The following is a 20,891-nucleotide window of genomic DNA, read 5'->3' as shown; positions in this document are numbered from 1 at the left end:
TGGAGGCTAGGTGAGGCCGGTCTGGACAGAATTTTTTTTTTTTTTTTTTGGGGGCGGTAGAGAAGAAAAAGTTTTTTTTTCTTCTTCTAGGTTTTGGTTGTTCGACGGGTGGAAGAAAAAAAAAAACTAGAAAACTAGAGTTTTTTTCTTGGCTATTTCGAAGCTAGAATTTTTTCTTTTGGTTATTGGCTCTCAGCGTGCTGATAACGTGTAAAAGTAAATTGAGAATTAGAATTGGTCTACTCATTTCATTTCATAGTCTCTTTATATAGGGAGAGAATTACAACGGAAATATCAATTACAATGATGACATTAAATGCTGATTGATCCGTAATCCTTGTTGATTGATGGTAATCGCTAATTCATTGATTCCCTCTCCGTCAGTTACTTTGACGAAGGCACATAATGTGGTTTTCCTTTAACAATATCAAAGAGATACTGTATTTATTATAGGTATTTGTTGAAAATACAAAATTTTAAAAAAAATTTCAAGCATGTCATAGTTTTTTACCCGTATCTTTAAATTTACCACAATTTTAAATAAAGACGGTATACCGACATATTATATGCTCAAAACGTTTGTTGCACAATTTTTATTTTTTATTTTAGAGTAACTCATAGTTGCTTAGCAATCTTTTGCTGTTGCTATTGGATCAGTGAATTCCAAATGATCTCGCGAGTAAACTCATCATTAATTCAGCTGAAGTTCTGTACCCAATAGCTTCTCAGAGGGTTAATTATATTAGGCAGGCTATTATATGATTTATATCAAAAACCATGCAATATTCAATCACAATCTCTTAGATAAGTCGGGGGTTACATGCTCAACAACCCTATGTAGTTTATCAGTTAAAAAGATCTTAAATAGATTTTTTGAAGGAAAAAAAATGTCAATCTAGTTTTAAAATTCAGCAAGCAGTACACTATCAATTAGGGAGGACATCTCTCCCACATCGAAAGTGAAGGAGAACTCATTCTCATTAATGCTCATTTAAGGAGCACAACCAATCTCATTAATAGGAACTAATAACTACCTATTGTCGTTACTCTGTCAAATTAAATAAAAGATACTGACTTTGGCATCAAAGTGATTTAGACCAACACGCTCGGTCATCTCCCTCGCAGCGGTACTATTATCAATAAGAGCAACTCCAACAGATTCCCTATATTTTGATTTTTCTCTACTTTAGGGAAAAATAAGCCACTTTTGCTCCAACAGATTCCCTATAACTATCTCTATTTTAGGGAAAGTGAGGAAAGAGAAAACCAAATTCCCTATATTTACAGCAAACTCTAAAATTTTAAGAAAGAATATGGAGATTTTACAGATTGTTGTAAAATAGGGAATCTGTTGGAGTTGGAGAAGAAAAAGAGGTTAAAGCTTTGACTTTTGCTTCCCTATAATACAGAAATTATAGAGAAACTGTTGGAGTTGCTCTAATCCTAGTCCCATAACTCACACGTACTTCTACTATTTCCTGCACTCGGACATAGACCGAAACACACTCAAATGACTCAATCACACACGTACACTAATATACTATCACCTCTGTATCAAAAAAAAAAAAAAAATATATATATATATATATATATATATATATATATATATATTTTTTGATATATATATATATAAAGAAAGATACAAGAAGATGATTTTATGAAAGGGTCTGTAGCTCTCTGTTTTTGTTCAGTCCCACACTTCTCCTATTAGACACCCACATGAGACACAAAGTCAAGGAAGACTTAAAAGTTCTACAACAACTTATTCAACATAAGTTAAAATTGACTAACGCATAAGGTTAAAGGAAGTAACTATCCTTAGATAATTAGCGGTGCTTGGTATTCTATATTTCTGATTTTTTCCATAGAACAAAAAAGTTGAATCCGTCACTCCCCTTGATGTGTATAGAATTTGATGATGTGAACCAAATTTAAATTATTATATATGTACAAAGACTTCAGTCGAATTAAATCAGCACTAATTAACTTTCTACACAAGATCTAAAAACAAATATTATGTATCAAATTGAAACATAGCTAGAGTGATGATCCAAGTGCGAAAACAATGATCCATGCGTTAATATTTTGACAAACACTTGGATAGTTGCTTGAAGTTTTATGTGAAAAATGGGCATGATATCCAAGTCGATTCCTCGAAAGTTCAGATAATTAATCAATTGGTGGGCTCTACACGAATCCATAATTCATGCACTAGGAACAAATTCTTCAGGTCAATCCTTCAGAACAGCTGGTTCTGCTCCAATCAATTTCTGGGGGTGGGGGGGCTCTTAGCCCCCGAAGACTAGCTTAGCTTGACTAGACCTTAATGCACCCATCGGTCTCTTCAGAATCTAAGGGCATAAATCAAATTAATTATCATTGGCGTACTTTCTCAACCATATGCTTGAATGATTAATTGCACGTACAAATGGGACTGTGTTCTATTAATTTAGATCCGAGAGGTAGAAGGAGCCATACTGGGATGCATGAATTTTTCTTTTGTGAAGGCCAGACTAAGAGAACCGCATTCATGCATTATATTTGCTTAATTAATTAGTTAGAAATATTAGTCTCTTATTATACTCCTAGCCTGCATGCATGTGCCCGGCTCTTGGTACTTTTTGACGCATTTTTACAAGAATTTTGTCACACCATAGCCTTGCAGAACATATAGGAGAAAATTCAAGGAGCTGGCCAGCTGGCCAGGTAATTTCTAGGTAGTAGATGAAGTACTGTATGTGAGACAAGAACTCACAGTCATAATTCATTTTCATAAATGGCTGGACCATGATGCTGCGTACGTACGTACGTAGGGTTAGCGTCTTACTGATAATTAGGACAGTCAACTGATCATAAATCTTCCTTTCCGAGTAGAGAGACTCGAGCAAGTCTTCCTATCTCCTAGCCGCCATTAAAAGGACCATAACTCTCTCACAAGTTTTCCACTCCCAAATTCCTCGTTCCAACAATAGATGAAACTAGCTAGCCATGTCTATGAGGATAAAGAAAATGTTTTTGCTGCAATTGGTGCTACTAGCTAGTATCATCCCAAACAGTGGATACTACAAGTATCATCCCAAACAGTGGTATCATCCCAAATAGAGGTGCTACTAGTATCATCCCAAACAGTGGATATTACAAGAGAGGGTTGCCAAGCCAAATGTGGCAATGTCAGCATTCCCTACCCGTTCGGAACAAGAGAGGGTTGTTACTATGATGAGGATTTCCTCATTACTTGTGATAGCACAAGTTATAACCCTCCGAAGCCATTCCTGAGAAAGAGTGACATTGAGGTCACAAACATATCCATTGATGGGAAGCTCTACATTACTCAAGACATAGCCATGGCTTGTTATACCAAATCAGGTGTGCCCTGGGAAGGCAACTACAGCCCTTATCTTTCTTTGAAAAAGTTCTACATCTCAGACACCGATAACAAATTCATAGGTGTAGGTTGCGACACCTATGCCGAAATTAGGGGCTTCCAGGGTACAAGGTGGGTGCTTGTCGAAATGTTATAGCACTGCCTTTTTCTCCAATTATTCATGCTCTGGCATAGGCTGTTGCCAAACACCTATTGCTAAAGGAATGACTTACTTTGTGAAAATACTAGATGGAACAAGTATTGATAAAATATTTTATCTCAATGAATTTAACTAAAGAAAGTACGATACACGACACGAGGATTTGCTAACGCAGTGTAAACCTCTCCACTGAGGAAACTTCACTGCGTGGCTTTTAACGTAGCCAACACGAAAAGAACAATCCAATATTAAACACAAGAGTTTACAGAACACAAGTAGTGTTGTTCATAACAAACAATTTCTCTTAGCAAGAAATGCTAACTTGTTTTACAACCGTTCTAACTCTTAATTCAACATTCTAGACAATCAATCTTCAATCTTCCTTTCACTCAAGTGAATCACTGATCTTGAGAATGAGTATGAATGATTATGCAATATCACACATGAAACAAGTAAAGAGGGTTTTTAGAAAAACGATTTTAACCTCACAAGTAGTTCAATAGAAAACAGTTTATACCGTCAAAAACCCCAACAAAAACTTTTGTTTTAAAACCTTTTTATAAGGGAGAAAAACTCCCCCTCAATCAAATCTTTTCTCAATAATTAATTAAGATAAACATGGAAAGGTTTAAAACAGTTTTTTGAATATGCAATCGATATTTTCCTAAACAAGATTTCAAATTGATATGCATGTTAAACACCACTTTAATGCATAAGAGATTATTTATTCAATACAACGATATGCATATCAATTTAGAATTATACCAAATAATATGGAATGAATACACATTAAACTCAAGATCAGTGACTCGATTTGGCTTGATCTTTTCTTCAAGATCCGATCTTGTGATCTTTCTCTTTGTTTTTCTTGAAGCTCCGGTTTCCTTGTTGTAATGGGAAATCATTTGTTGAATGGCAATGTGCCAATATACTTACACTTTGACATAAGCGTAAGCAGCTACAAAAACCAAACGAAAGTTTGGAACTTCAATCCCTGCAGCTATGCTTTTCTTGTCCAAGAGGGTAAGTTCAACTTCACCTCCGACATGTTGAGTGATTTAAGAAATATCTCTCAGTTTCCCGTGGTCCTCGATTGGTCAATTGGAAATGAGACATGCAGCCAGATCAAGAACAATGCATGTAAGGGGAACAGCAACTGTGTGGCTGTCGAGAATGGGCTCGGGTATCGCTGCAAGTGCAACGAAGGTTACGAAGGGAATCCATACCTAAATGGCTGCACTGGTACGTATTTCACTTCTCAAAAACTTGAATTACAAGCTGCTTATTTGTTGGTTGGTTCTTATCGATCTGTAGCTACTATATATATAATGTTATGTCATTTTTGCAGACATGCACGAATGAATGCGAGGATCCGGTAATTGCCAAGAAGTGCAAACAAAGTGCATAAATACAGAGGGGAACTATACTTGTGCTTGAAACAAGGGGTACCATAACAATGGCACAGCAGACTCGGTAGATTGTATCGCTGACCAAAAATTTGTTCAAATTATAGTTGGTAAGTCCAATAGCAATACTCTGCTCCATTTGGTTACGAAAAATACCAGAACTACTAATGCTTAGATGTGTGTTGGAAATGTAGGACTCGGTGTTGGCCTCATATCCTTATTAATAGGCAGCTCCTGGTTGTACTTGGTCTACAAAAGATGGAAGCTCATGAAGGTGAAGGAGAAGTTCTTCATCCAAAATGGAGGATTGTTGTTAAAGCAACAGCTTTCGAAACGACAAGGTGGTGCCACTAACCAAACGGCCAAAATCTTCACGGAAGACCAACTTAAGAAGGCTACCAACCATTTCAGTGAAGCCAGAATCGTTGGCAAAGGAGGTTTCGGTACAGTCTACAAAGGGATTATAGCAGATGAAAGAGCTAAGGAAACAGTGGTTGCAATCAAGAAATCCAAACTTGTGGATCGAAGCCAAATAGAGCAATTCATTAATGAAGTACAGGTGCTTTCCCAAATCAATCACAGGCATGTGGACATGTGGTGAAGCTTTTGGGTTGTTGTTTCGAGACAGAAGTCCCACTACTAGTTTATGAGTTTGTCACCAATGGTACGCTATTCGACTACATCCACAACAAAAGCAAGGCATCCAACTTTGCTTGGGAAATTCGTTTAAGGATAGCTGCAGAAACTGCTGGAGTGCTATCACACTTGCACTCTGAAGCTTCTATTCCCATCATTCACAGAGATGTCAAGTCCACAAACATACTCTTGGATGATAATCTTACAGCAAAAGTGTCCGATTTCGGTGCCTCCAGATTGGTTCCGTCAGATCAAGCTCAGCTATCTACAGTGGTGCAAGGAACGGTAGGGTATTTGGACCCTGAATACTTACAGACGAGCCAGTTGACTGACAAGAGTGATGTCTATAGCTTTGGGGTTGTTCTTGTGGAACTACTAACAGGAAAGAAGGCGCTTTCGTTCGACAAGCCGGAAAAGGAGAGAAATCTAGCCATGTATTTTCTTTCTGCCCTGAGAGAGGACCGATTGGTAGAGGTGATTGATGGTAGTGCCATTAACCGAGCAAACGTTGAGCAGCTTAAGGAAGTTTCAAACCTTGCAAGGAGGTGTTTGAAAGTAAAAGGAAAAGAAAGACCAACCATGAAGGAAGTGGCCATGGAGCTCGAGGGACTGAGAAGGATGGTAATGCATCCATGGGTTAATAATGATGAATCCAATGCAGAGGAGAATGAGCACTTGCTTGGTGAAATAAGACTGGAAACTTTTAGTCATGGAGGTGGTGGGGATACGAGTTCTGGGTATGATACCATGAGGAACCAGATCACATTACCAGTTGATGATGGGAGATAATTGTGCCACTGGTGCTGAACTAGTCCCATTTGACAATGTGCCGCGTCTCTGTGATTGTGTTGCTAGGCTTGTTGAGTCTGTTCTACGGAAATGCATAGAATCCTTAGTTTCTTTCTTCATCCTTGTCTTCTTCAGCGGTGGGAGTTGCAGATAGTTGTGACTTGTGACTGCCATTTGTGCCCTGTGAGCCTGTGACAAATATTTTCTAGTCTATAATAACTTTTTTTCCCTTAGTTTGTGTAGTGTGTGCAGAGAGACTTGAGCAAAAATAGTCTTGAATATCAGGCAGAAAGCAATGCTATCTCTATTAAGAAAATATGTGCAGTAAAATGTCAATTCTTGTAAATTGATTATCAAATTAGTTGCGTGAACCTGATCAACTCAAATACTAATTCTCAATTGATGTGCGCGTGGTTCTTGAATCTTGAGGTCACAATTTAGACCAGTCAAATTCTAATTGGAATATTGGTACATATGAACTTCGCATAAAGGTTCAGATGGATGACTTCTCAACTATACTTTTTTTATGTTTATAATTGTTTTTCTTGATTGATTAACCAGTTAATTACAGTTTTTCCTATCATTCTGATGTAATACCAGATGTCCAGATAACGTGTGAAACATCATACATTTCATACTTGTGCTTGACAAATTAAACGCTTGGATGATTGGTTTTGAAAAGTTTGCATCATTATTTTTTGGTTGAAATGGTCCATGAGTAAACAAGACCACACCAAATGTAAGAGCATCCCTTGATACGTTTGATATGAAATATCTAGTCTGGGATTCTACCTTCCTATTTAGCAGAGAAGAAGAACCGGAATCAAACACAACATTATGCTTCTCCAACTTCTGCTAATAGGGTCAGTACTAATAGCCACAGCAGCACAAGCACAACTAGCTGATCAATATGTGAAACCTGGTTGCGAAGCTACCTGTGGAAATGTTAACATACCATACCCTTTCGGTACCAGAGAAGCTTATTGTTACCATGATAAAGAGTTCCTTGTAACTTGCAACTCCACATATGACCCTCCGAAACTATTTCTGTCCGGAGGCACTGTTGAGGTCACAAACATTTCTGTTGATGGCAAGTTGAATATCATGCAATATATAGCTCACGATTGCTATGAATCATCTGGTTTCCGTATCAAGAACAATTCTCCATGGCTCCGCCTTTCAAAATTCATCATCTCCAACACCGATAATAAGTTCATTGCAGTTGGATGTGACACTTATGCAGAAATCCGAGGCTTCCAGGGCGAAATCAAGAAGTACACAGGTGGCTGCATATCAACATGTGACAGCATTGATTATGTTGCCAATGATTCATGTTCCGGTATAGGGTGTTGCCAGACATCAATTGCTAAAGGTGTGAGCTATTTTGATGTGTCTGTGGGCAGTTATCAAAATCATACAGATGTTTGGTCTTTCAATCCATGCAGCTTCGCCTTTATTGTGGAAGAAAGCAAGTTCAACTTCTCCAGAGCTATGCTCAAGGATTTAAAGAATGTAACAGTACTTCCTGTTGTGCTTGATTGGTCAATTGGAAATGAGACTTGCAAGCAAGTTGAAGGCAAAATGAAAGCTGGCAGCGCGTGCCAGGGGAACAGCACATGTGTTGATGTCGAAAATGGGTCTGGATACCGATGCAAGTGCAAGGATGGTTATCAAGGGAACCCATACCTCTCTAATGGTTGTCAAGGTATCCATCAATCATATATTCATATTCTTTTTTTGGTTTACCATAAAAGCTTTGCAAGTCTGAAGAGAACTATGTTGAGAATACTAATTCATTTTTCTTGTATTGACATTTATCTTGTATTGACATTTAATGTGTACAGATATTGATGAATGTGAGGATCCAAAACTCAGTAACTGTGCACAAAAATGTGTAAATAAGGAGGGAAGTCATTACTGTTCTTGCCGCAAAGGGTACCATGGCAATGGTATAGCAGGGGAAGAAGGTTGCATAGCTAACAGAGCATTAGTTGTTCAAATCACTGTTGGTGAGTAAAGTTACTCAGCATAGCCTATTGTTGATGCTCCATTTGGTTATATATGATGGTTCAGATATCAACCAGAGAGAGTTTATGTTTGATCATTTCTGAAAGCTATAGAGGTTAATGCTCAAAACTTTTGGAAATGCAGGAATTGCTGTCGGCCTCATATCGTTGCTAACGTGTTGCTCTTGGTTATATCTCGGCTACAGAAGATGGAAACTCATTAAGCTGAAGGAGAGATTCTTCAGACAAAATGGAGGATTAATGTTACAACAACAACTTTCAGAACGACAAGGTGGTGCCACTAACCAAAATGCAAAAATCTTTACTGCAGAAGAACTTGAGAAGGCCACCAACAACTACCATGAGACTAGAATCGTTGGCAAAGGAGGCTACGGTACAGTGTACAAAGGAATTTTATCAGATGGAAGAGTAGTTGCAATCAAGAAATCCAAAATAGTTGATCAAAGCCAAATAGAGCAATTCATTAATGAAGTACTGGTGCTTTCCCAAATCAATCACAGGAATGTGGTGAAGCTTTTGGGTTGTTGTTTCGAGACAGAAGTCCCACGACTAGTTTATGAGTTTGTCACCAATGGTACGCTATTTGACTACATCCACAACAAAAGCAAGGCATCCAACTTTGCTTGGGAAACTCGTTTAAGGATAGCTGCAGAAGCTGCTGGAGTGCTATCATACTTGCACTCAGCTGCTTCTGTCCCTATTATCCATAGAGATGTCAAGTCCACAAATATACTTTTAGATGAAACCCTTACAGCAAAAGTGTCTGATTTTGGTGCCTCCAGATTGGTACCATTGGATCAAACTGAGTTATCGACAATGGTACAAGGCACGCTCGGGTACTTAGACCCTGAATACTTTCAAACAAGCCAATTGACTGACAAGAGTGATGTCTATAGCTTTGGGGTTGTCCTTGTGGAGCTACTAACAGGAAAGAAGGCGCTTTCGTTCGACAGGCAAGAGGAGGATAGAAATCTAGCAATGTATTTTCTTTCCGCCCTGAAAGAAAACCGCTTGGTACAAGTGGTTGATGAGTGTGTTCTGAATGGGGCAAATGACGAGCAGCTTAAGGAAGTTTCTAACCTTGCAAAGAGGTGTTTGAAAGTGAAAGGAGAAGAAAGACCAACCATGATGGAAGTAGCAAGCGAGCTTGAGGGACTAAGAAGGATGGCAATGCATCATCCCTGGGTTAATAATGATGAATCCAATGCACAGGAGAATGAAAGCTTGCTTGGTGAAATATCACTGGAAACGTTTAGTCATGGAGGTGGTGGCGATACGAGTTCTGGGTATGATACAATGAGGAACCACATCATATTACCAGTAAATGATGGGAGATAATTGTGTTATTGTTTTGCTAGGCCTGCTGAGTCTATTCCATTGAAATGCTTGAACATTATTAGGTAAAAAGAAATGCAAGGATGGGAAGTGTTCAATCAAAAATAATTTACTTTTTCTGGTCCATATATTTTTTCTGTGTATAATTTAATTCCTGCCTAAATAAACCGACAATATTCTGGACTTAAATATCTATGGACAGCTCTTTTGCATGATTCTATTACAAGCCGTTTACATCCCTCTAAAACTAATTTAGTTTAGCATGTGAGACGACGTTTCTTTTATGTACACAAACGCATAGATCTGGTGTGGACATATATCCAGCTATGAGTCTACATCAGTATGCACCACGCCCACCACCGCCCACCAACCCTTCCCACACTTCTCCCTAAGGGAGCTAAGGGCAGGAGCTACCAGTTCCGCATACAATGGGTTGAGTTCTTGAAGGACTTGGTTTACCCGTCGATCCTTGCGGAAGCTGGAATAGCTTTGGACTGCATGCTCTGACACAATGGGTCATAAAAAATGGTTTCCCACTGTAGTATCTTCATCCTGCAAAACATGGAAGGAAAAAGTTATGTTACAACTCAAGACGCTCAAAACCTTCTTATATTTCTTTAAGAAAATTCTGGTCATACTTCTTTCAGAGAATGTCAAAGGAAGCTCCTCATCTACTGTCCCTATTTGATCTGACCAGCCAGGGAAACCCATCTTATCTTTTGAATATTTCCTACTAGATTCCGCAGGTAAGTTGTCTTCATCTATACCGCGATACAAGTGTTTCATTATGAAAAGGGCAGTATCGTAATCCCTCCAATAGTTTCTGCACACAAAGGGTTTACCAATCAAATGACGGACAGAAAAAAAAAATAGATGTGTTTTATAGACACAACAAACTGGAGGTACCACATCTATATACATTCATATGCTTATTGAAAAAAAGGACAAAGATAATATAGAAGATCCGACTTTTTTTTACAGTTCCACTCGTAAAATTATTACCTCTTTTTTTTTTTTTATTGATAGGGATCATTTTATTCATGGAAATACAAACAGAAAAGGATATGCTTCTGAAAAGCATACGTACTGATAACTTGGTAAAAAACTTATTGGCTATCTAAAATTATAAATAAAAGTCAATTTTCAATATGAGAAACATTCGATGAGGGCTTAATTGATAAATCCTGTGCTAGTGCAGAAGTATGCATGACAGTTTGCATCAATCATACCATGCTTGGGTTGATAAATAAAAAGGAGAAAGAAAAAAAAGGAAACAAAAACAAGTTCAATTGTACAAGAAGACATTCAAGCGGATACTTACGTATGTGCTCCAATTGCAGAAATATACGGATGTTCAAATGTCTTGTCCTGCATTATCAACACAAACTTAATTGAGGAATCAGAAAAAGTAGCTGTACTAGTTACATAAGAGAAATAAATATTGTGGATCTAACTGAGGTTAAGGAAAGCAACAAGGCAATAAGGCACAGTCATACATGGGGGGTGAATATTTAAAGCAGAAAGAAGGACCTTTAAATGAGGACTGAGCATCATCTATATATCCAAATAACTTATCACTTGCATCTTTTGTATGTCAAGGTGTCTAATTTAAATTCCTTAAGGGTTCTAAGTTAGCAAATACAGCATTCAAGTTCGCCACTTGTGAATTTACAATTGATGGTCCATGCAACAACATATGCCATTGCGACACTCTAACTACTTCTTCAATTTAACTTTTTGAACATTATTCACTTGTTCGGATGGTATTTTATATCACCATAAGAAAGAAGAAGCCGGGGAAGGAACAGTAACAGCATTATGATGGCCAGCCTCTTTTGTCAATCTCTCTCTCCTTCCCCTCCCCCATTCCAATCTAAGGCCTATCCTGATTCCCAACCCTAGTGTGGTGAGAAAGAAATTGGTGATTTCAGCACTAAAAGGAATTTGAAAGTAATTGCATATTCACACAGGAAGAGACAACAGAGACATGCAATTTCAGCACTAGAATAATAACTTATTAGTGCCAAGCATATGGGAGAAAGAAAGTTGCACGGCATATTTCTGGAAAGACAAAAATGAAAAATGAGACTGCGGATGGACAAGCGTGTGTGTGTGTGTTTGTTGTGCCTGAGTGGGTGAATGCTTGCATGTATGTCTATCAAGAGTGAATGGGTGCTGGGATACACACTTGAAGCACATGATCTATCCGTCCTTCTTCACTTCCAGTTATCCTTTCCATCATAAGAGTACCATATGATCTCTCCTCTCGTTCTTCGGCATTTTCTGCTGCTTCTGTGATTTAACAAAAAACAATACAAATGCAGTAATCGTCTGAAAAAAAAGTGATGGATAAGAATAGTATTACTACTTTTTATTATTATTAATTTATTACTATTTAGGGTTCGAAGTTTAAATTCCAACTCCCAAACTCTTTGTTTTATTTTTCGGTTTTTCCTACATAATATTAAGAGATCCTTCATTCTATATGTCACTTGAAGTAAAACAAAATATCTATTACCTTCTAGGATATCCGTCTTTCTTGACTGGCAAACTGTCAGAACTTTAACCTGTACAAATAGAGCAAAACCCTTAGGTTTGCAATAACTTCTACACATAATAGAACCAAAGCATACATGTAATCGAATAACTTGATTTTGTGCAACAATTTATGCAATCTGATTAGGAAATTAACAACGAACACATATGAGTATTTCTAAACTGGAGATTGCATATATCATTGTATGGACATAAATAACCATTAAGTAGGCAGTTGACATTAAGAAGAAGATGATATCAACTTTGAAAAGTATAACGGAACTCACTTTTACGAAGTTTAGATTATCCATTATTGCTTGAGAACGAGCAGCTAAATCTTCAGTAAATTCCTGCACTTTCAGAGTATGAGAGAGAGAAAGAGAGAGAAAAGTCTTCCACAATTCTGTATATGCTAAATTGCCTACCTGAAATCCAATATGCAACCTCTTTCCACCTTTGTGGTAGGGTATGATAACAGGTCGCTTGCCGAGGTATTCTTTACACACAAGTGGCTCTATTCTGTATTTAAATACGATACAAGTTATCTCAACCGTTCTAGATCCGACATGATTGTATAAGAAAAAACAAAAAAATAACAGAATCATCAACAAACACTATTGAAAAGTATAACTTCTTTTAGATGTTCAAGTGCAAATGTTCATATTAAGCAAAAAGATGACTGAAAGTGATCTTTAGCTGTGTGTGACTCCAGATTTAGCAGTCATAAGTCTTATGTTTGACCAACATGTGATCTCCAATGCATATGCTTCATTACACTAAATATAATTAAAACTAATATAAAACCCATCACAATTATAAGAATCTGCACACACACAAGGGGCATTTTCAAAATGAATTTTGGTCTAAGAATTTTATAATAGATTCGGTCACTCCAGTTTTTGTTTCATGTCATTTAAGCTAGCTACCATGTGACATTGATCCACCGAGTAGTTGCCTGTATGAGCCATATCCCAAAAGAGAAATGATGTTTGCTAATGTGTTGGTGCAAATTGGATTTCATATTAGATATTTGAATCAAGAGAGCTGGACTGCAACAGACCTATATGCAACAGGATCAAAGGGGTGAAATATGTTGAACATTTGCCGACAAGCTGGCATCTCCTCACTTATATTTTCCTCTTCCCAATAGTCTTTCCCCTTGCCTGGAATAGAGAGGAATTAGAGCACATTAAATCTCTGACGCAGGTCTCAAAAACATAAAACATCTAAGCTACCAAATCTGGACAGCCACCAGCCTAGCACCATACTATGACAACAAGAATTACAGAAGAACCCCCATTAAACAGAATCAATACAAATCTCAGCATATATCTAAATTCCAAACCCCATTGCTAACATATTGTATCAGCATATATGAGAATTAAACTATTCTATAGAGAGAGCTATATCTGGGCAAGAACCAGCAAGTAAAGCATATTAAGACATGTTCATTCATTATTACCAATTCCAATACGAATATTACGAAGGGCCAGGAAGACCCCAAGGGGTGATCCAACTGCAAAAAATGTATCAACCTGCAATATGAATGAGTTAAATTCAATGAGTGACAAAGTCCATAAAAGATTATATCTTTTTCACCATTTGCATTCAAAGAGTGCCATCCAAATTATTTTAACTTTCAAGATAAATGAATTCAAAACTTTATTTCTTTGCATATGCTACTCTGGCAGTAACATGGGTACACAATACAGGAATATATTTCTCCTTTTCTTGCACCTTGAATTCAAGTTTCGTGTATTTGATATAAGGGGTATAACTCTGAGTTGAGCCCTCTTGCCTGGGAGGCAATTTCTCCGATATGGATCTCTGCGGCGAAGTTGCAAGAACCTCTTCATTTTCTGTGCAGGTTATGCATATTATTGCACAAGAAGCAAAAGGTAAATGAAATGAATAATAGATAATACACATATCAGAGATCACCTTGATACAAACCAGGACTACCATCTCTACCACCACATTTGGTTTCCAGTTCTGCTATTTTGGCTTTTAGAGAATCAATCTGGATCAGAAAAAGAATATATATTAATAAAAACACAAAAAACCACTGAATATATACCTAAACAAAACATTCATAAAAAGGCCAGGCAGAGTATATCATCTCTTTATGTATCTCACCTCCTCCCTCAGCGATTTGACTACTTCGTCTTTATTGCTCGTTTCTTCACATACTTCTTCAACCACTTTCTCTATGTGATCAACTGGGACTCCACATTCCATTCTAGTAGTTTCATCTGAGATATCCTGTTTAAACTTGTCGCTAGCTTCACAAACTGATTCGTGCACGTAATTGTTACCCTGCGTTTGTTTCGAGTCCATAGACCTTGCATTAAACTCATTCAAATCTGATGTCTCACAACTCGCAACATTACACACATCTACAGCATTTCCCTCCTCATGCATTAATAGAGTTGGTTGTGCATTCAATTTTCCTTCAAGAATTGAACCCATGTCATCAGTTTGATTATATACAAAAGAGACTGCATCTCCCAAATTAGTAAGAGAGTCATCGGTAGGTGATTGGTTGTTCATATCAGGAGAAGATTCTTCATTTCTAGCATGTTCTTTGTACATCCAATCCATTGGAAATGGGGAGGACAAATTCTCTTGATGACAAAGGATATCATAAGAGAGGACACTTCCCAAAGAATGACCATATATGGAAACCTACATGGACGTAAGAACAACTTGAGATCACTAAACTTGATTTCAAACTATTATGGCCATCGCTTAACTAAATATATTAGTGAACTGTCTTTCAACCACATACCTTTCCATCATAACCTGGGTTCCTCCTAAGAAATTTTAAATATAACCGATTTAATTGGTTGGATACCTGGTCAGGAAAAAAAAAATATTGAGTGCAATGAAGACACCACCAGTTTTTTTCCAAGAGGACATCCAGAAGAAACTAGACTCACAATATCATCACAAGTATATCAAGAAAATATACTGACAATCTAACAACCAAGTATGCCCTACCGAGTTAATGATGTCCTGACAATATATGGGGCTCATGTAGTATAACACATCATGAACAGTCGCACTCAGCATGACACGCAAACCCTTCACACCGTCTAAAGTACATTTTTCCACTGCAGTTTCACCACTAAGCTTCAAACCCTTTCTCCACTGAAATGCAAATACCAGTAAGTTAGAATATAATACAAATTGTGTCCCACAGAAATGAGACAGGAGAGTTATGTTATCATACTTATTTTACATGGATCACAAAACTCTCCTGTCTCATGCTTTATGAGACGAGAGTTTAGTTATCATAGAATAGATATCAAGTTGATAGATATGGGCTAGACATTATATGAAAGAGATAACTTGCCTGGCATGGTATGAAAAGAACCCTCTGAGTATCACGTTGGAGTGAAGTAAGGTGTGTTTCGGCAAGACTTGCTGTTATATGGTGAAAATTACCGACGTCATCAACCAAATTGGATTTTTCCAATCTTTGACCAATACCATGAACCATGAACACAAGATGTCGAACAGGAATCTAAACCAGAAATGCAGCATTAAACATTATCACTTTTACAAGCAAACTGCAGCAGTAAATGTTATCACCAAAAAATAAATAAATAAAAGAGAGTTTACTGTTACAAGCAGCTGATTTAGGAAAAAGATTAACAACTCAAAAGACTGAAACAGACTCAAGACAGGCGCTTTTTTATCTTCTCTGAAAACTTTTCAGGTGAATAAGTTTATGCAGCCTGTAAATTAGAGCAATCACCCTTAAAAAGCATTTGTGACCTCGAAACTGAATATCAAGTTATTCTTAACCTAAAAATGATAATCTTATACACAAAAGGCAGGATGATTCTAAAAATATGGGTCACATGATGTTCTACTTCAGGGATATCTCAAATTGTTTTGAGATTGGCATTATATAAATCAATTATAAAACTAGTCAATCGCATACGCATTAATCCACAGCCTACACACTTTACTATGACCGGAGTTCAACAACACCGACTACCCAGGCCTTGCAGTGAATCACAAAATGACAACCAGTTGACTTGCAGCTCAAGGGAGCCATTCACCCTGCTATGTGTTTCTAGTTACAGATCAAGGTATTCATTCTCCCAGCTATTTGTTCAGAACTATATATCACTGAGATCTGTGTAACTTCATTTTTAGGGAAAAAATGCATATATTATGCAAAGGTTCTATGATGAAAAGAATACTTTAGGGAAAAAATCCAACAAGCAGAAATACATCTTTCTTTAAAAGTGAAACAATCATACCTGTGAACAATAATCATCCATTTTCTCCTCCTTCTGCTGACGTAATTCATTCTATTGAAAAAAAAAAACAAGGGGATAAGTCGCTTTGTATAGGACTCTTATGTAGAAACTGATAATATTATCTTGGTGGAAATCAGGACACAACAAGACTGGGATGTCAACAAACCATAATTAACATATACTGTTATGAAACTCAGGAGACAATCATACATTCTGTCTTGACACTAATGACAATATTCATGTGCTACACAAGATCTAAACATAGCTGCCTAATGAGACCCCATTCCAGTTGCTTCCACCTACCTATCAAGACCAAATGCAAGTAAACTCGAGAACTATCATGGTGTCAACATTAATTGTTGCTATTGTCTTTGTTGCCTTTTTTCTTTTCTCTTATTGGCATTATAGAAAAGATGAAATTTACGAGTACACCAGTTCTTGAACAGATTGCTGACTTCCACTAAACTTCAGATCATCCATCTCATATTCACACGTCCAGCCTCATATTCACACGTCCAGCATATACCAAATTATAGACACCAATAGATTAAAATGACATCAAAAGAAAAGCTCACACAGAAATAACAGTAGATACGTGCATCAATAACAGATATGCATTAGTGGGATACTCAGACAAACTCCGAAGAATCTGAGAGTTGAATCGAATATTGGAAGAAATGTACAATCTTGTAAAAAGAAATTGAAGGAAGTATCACAACTTATGTCCTGAAACCACTAACCTGAGTGGGTTTTGGAGAGTGAGATGCAGAATATCCACGCCGTAACTTAATTCCATTTCCGCTGAAAGAAATGACATTAGAAAAACCAGAAGCATCTGCATTGAGCCAAGCCTCCCAAGTATTATCTTCTCCAGTGAAAAGCACATGCAATCCCTAGAAGTGCATCACCAACTTGTGTTTAAGAATTAAATAATAACCTATAGAAAATTGTATGCAATACCAAAATCCTTACATAGATAGAGCCTTGCAAATCAACTCGAGCTGCAAAAAGTCCAGAGGGCTGAAAAGTTCTCCGATGCCAAACCTGCATAAGAAGTCAAATTTCATCTCCTTATGCTAACCACCTTGTAAACCAAGTGAGGCTGCTAGTATGAATTCTAAAATGAATGAGAGTCAATCAGATCTTCATACATGCAGAAACATGTAGAAGGTGCAGACTGCAACATCTTCATATAATCCATGGATCTAAAATTTGGTATATTTCATATATAAATAATCCCCAGATTCTACATAAACTTAGGCAGTTACCACACTCTCAGACATATAAAATCTGGAAAATGAGTACAATATGTAGATAAAAATAACACATCTCAATAAGAGGCAAAACCTGGCTGCGATATGCGATCTCCAATTGTTCAGCAACATTTTCACGAAGTGGCAGCCAATCAACCCCTTTACGAGCAAACCAGTGGCCTCTTAAGACACGCCGGTTTTCTCCATCCCAATATACAGGGAAACAATGCCGCTTCACTAAATCTACCTGCAGCAATTATTCAACTCAAATGATTATCCCAAAACTAGTAGGAGTTGGATTATTTCACGTTTAGGAGTTGGATTATTTCACGTTTAAAAGTTGCCGTTACTAAACAACAAAGTATCTTAGATGCTAGGACATTCCATATATTAGCTCAAATTTTTCCATATGAGTCTAGTAAGGAAAAGAAGGCATACTTCATAAAGCCCTCCCTTAACAGGGACACCAACTCTCTCTTCTTCTTCTTCATACAATGGAACCGAACGAGCCTTCTCATCCACTTTCTTACTGGAACTAGGCCGCTCTTTCGGACCTTCACTGCATTCTGCATACTCTCTCCACCAACAAGAAAGCAACTCTTCCTCCCTCTACATTGTGCAAATCAAACCACCATCTAATCAAACCAATTCCAACAGAAACATCTCAAATTCAGCTCTAAATCATAACAAAACAACCAACCTGCAAAAACGAGGCCTCGATTGCCAGAGAGTCCCTCATGCCGAAACGAAAATACTCCCCCTTCCCCACTATCTCAGTCCTCGGAACTGAAGCAGCCAGCTCTGCAAATCACAGAAGCGAAAATCATCAATTCCGAAACTCAGTAGCTTAACCTGGATGTTGACCAAGCCCTAATTACCATTCTCTCCCAGAGGGACCTTGTTAAAGTACCACCGGACGTCGCCACCGTCGGAAGGACTCAAAGTCTGCGCTAGATACTTCTGGTGGCCCTTACACTGCTCAATCTCATCTTCCAATCTCCGAATGTTCGACGGCGTGTTCTTCAGCAAATCGGGGAACGACGACTCTTCGGCCGGACGCTGTGCTCCGGAATCCGCCATAATCACAAGTGCCTTGAAACTCTGGCCGACTCTCTCAGCAACTTAAGGGTTGCATTACAAAACCCTAGCGAGAAATCGAAGCTCTGATATTATTGATCAGAGTGAGAGCGAGAGAGGATTTTTTTCAGAGGGGAATTGGGAATTGGGGAAATTGTGGAAACCGAAACGGAAGAGGAAGCAGGAGAAAGTGGAATGCAAAACCCCAATTTGTGCGGGAATTGCAGAATGAGAAGAGTGTGGAAAAATCATGACCGGGGAAGAAGAAAGGAAGCGAGATTCTTCGGAGGAAGGAATGACAGCTTTGAATGGCAGGTGGGTTACAACTGCTGCACATCGCTTTGGCGGTTGCGTGCCATTTCCTTTTTCTTTCTTATATTTTTTCTGTTTTTTTTTCAAAAATTTTTATTTTTATGATTTTTATTATTTTTTCTTCTTTTTTTTTCCTTCGACCTTCGTCTGTTTTAGATGAGTTTTAGCGTTGTAATGCAGAGATGTTCGCCGGTTTCAGTAACTAACCGAGCAAGAAAATTATCTCAACCATTTTTAGATATAGATCTAATGGTGAAAAATAAAGCAATTCAAACTTAAAAAAAAATTCATCTTTAAATCTAAATTCTGAAGTGATTTGGTGTAATTTCCTTAATGAGAAGTACTAAGTGGGTGGACATTATTAGTTTAGTGGGATTGTTGCTCTGTAAATGTTTACGTAAATAAACCTTATTTATTTTAATTTTTGTAAGTTACAATCGATCTCAGACATATCATTATATCGTTAAAATACAATTGTAGTAAATACCTTGAACCATGCTTACATGAACCTAACTCAATCAATACATGTATTAGAAAATTCATACTCAACAAATTTGTTTACTAAATTGGAACCTAACAAGCTCAGCTCGTGCAGCAAATATATAGTGTCAAATATATGTTCACCATACTTGTGCGATACACGTGTTATTGGTAAAAGAATGAAAAACGATGAAGTTTGAAATGGCTTAATACCTCAAACTTATTTGTTATATGAAGTGCATCAAAATGCATTTCTCCTATAAACACCACGACAATCATCTTTTGAATAAATTGTTATTGCATAGAAAAGAGAGATTTCAATTAGTGTTCAAATAATTGAAAAGGAAACCTCAAAACAAATGGCTTGCCATTTAATAATTTTTGTTCACTTACTTTTTGTTGATATAAACATTGGCAAACATGGGTTTGTATATTGCTCTAAACTTCTGAAGCATTGAAACTAATTTGAACGTGGTTAAGTCTCTCATGGAACCCATGAAGCATGGAAACTAACTTTAACATGGTTAAGTCTCTCATGGAATAACTGATGGAAACTTATTTGAACGTGATTAAGTCTCTCATGAGATAACTGTTCAATTTTTTAATGATTATGGATAACTGTATACTTTATATACTTCCAATAAGACCATTTAAATTTATTAGTTCTTTGAGTTTTGTTTTATTTAGGCAAGGATATATTAGTCAAACCATATATTGGTGAATCCTTTGACACCAAAAGAATGGCCTCACTTTATAGTAGTACAGATTAGTCGAGCAACCCCTTTGACTTGTTTTAGGTTATACTAGAAACTGTTCATACCCTATGGGTGTGGAAAGTGGGTGGCTACTCGTCCAGAAGTATGTGGTTTTTCTTTTATTGATCAAATAAGAACTTCATTAATGAACGTAGATTACAATGAGAAATGGTAATAAGAAGCTCCAATAGAAACTCTGCCCACTTAGACTTCACAATCGAAGTCTACTGATACATTGATGGAGCCAACTAGGTCCCTACTCCAAACACAAAAGAGGTTGACTTAACTTCTAGAAGTGAGTAGTTAGTTTATGAAAATAATAATAATTTTTTATTAATTCTTTATTTAAGTTTTGACTTTTTATCCCTGACATATAAAAAGATATATAAAGTTATTTAATATTATAGGGGTATAAAAGTAAAAAAATTCAGTTATGATAAGTAAATTTTTTCTCTTAAATTTAAGTAGCATGTGCCCACACTTCATGC

At 37.2% G+C, this 20,891-nt stretch overlaps 2 protein-coding genes across 3 annotated transcripts; one reads left to right on the top strand and one right to left on the bottom strand.

The window, feature by feature from the left end:
• The first annotated feature begins 4,883 nt into the window (after positions 1-4,883).
• Positions 4,884-9,841, top strand: LOC133740798 (wall-associated receptor kinase 5-like). The gene is given in 5 exon segments (XM_062168741.1): positions 4,884-5,519; positions 5,522-6,305; positions 7,275-8,060; positions 8,200-8,364; positions 8,507-9,841. Coding segments are annotated over 5 exon segments (3,363 nt in total). The 5' UTR covers positions 4,884-5,105; the 3' UTR covers positions 9,721-9,841.
• LOC133740796 (phospholipase SGR2) lies at positions 9,804-19,191 on the bottom strand. 2 transcript variants are annotated; one of them, XM_062168739.1, is made up of 22 exons: positions 18,658-19,191; positions 18,480-18,580; positions 18,218-18,388; positions 17,874-18,026; positions 17,499-17,570; positions 17,267-17,419; positions 16,527-16,577; positions 15,608-15,778; positions 15,253-15,402; positions 15,041-15,106; positions 14,389-14,937; positions 14,194-14,272; positions 13,990-14,111; positions 13,715-13,787; positions 13,313-13,415; positions 12,678-12,771; positions 12,540-12,602; positions 12,236-12,284; positions 11,906-12,009; positions 11,039-11,085; positions 10,356-10,540; positions 9,804-10,269 (listed from the first exon to the last, which is right to left on the bottom strand). In XM_062168739.1, exons 1-22 carry the CDS (start codon positions 18,857-18,859, stop codon positions 10,265-10,267), a joined length of 2,763 nt encoding a protein of 920 aa, XP_062024723.1. In that variant the 5' UTR covers positions 18,860-19,191; the 3' UTR covers positions 9,804-10,264. The 2 variants fall into 2 exon arrangements, with proteins under 2 accessions (XP_062024723.1, XP_062024724.1); XM_062168740.1 differs by having other exon boundaries at positions 14,206-14,272.
• Positions 19,192-20,891: the final 1,700 nt, after the last annotated feature.

This window comes from Rosa rugosa, chromosome 3 (genome assembly GCF_958449725.1).
Source record: "Rosa rugosa chromosome 3, drRosRugo1.1, whole genome shotgun sequence".
NCBI lineage: Eukaryota > Viridiplantae > Streptophyta > Magnoliopsida > Rosales > Rosaceae > Rosa > Rosa rugosa.
Note: the sequence above shows the minus strand (reverse complement) of the source record. Positions and strands in the feature narration are given on the sequence as shown.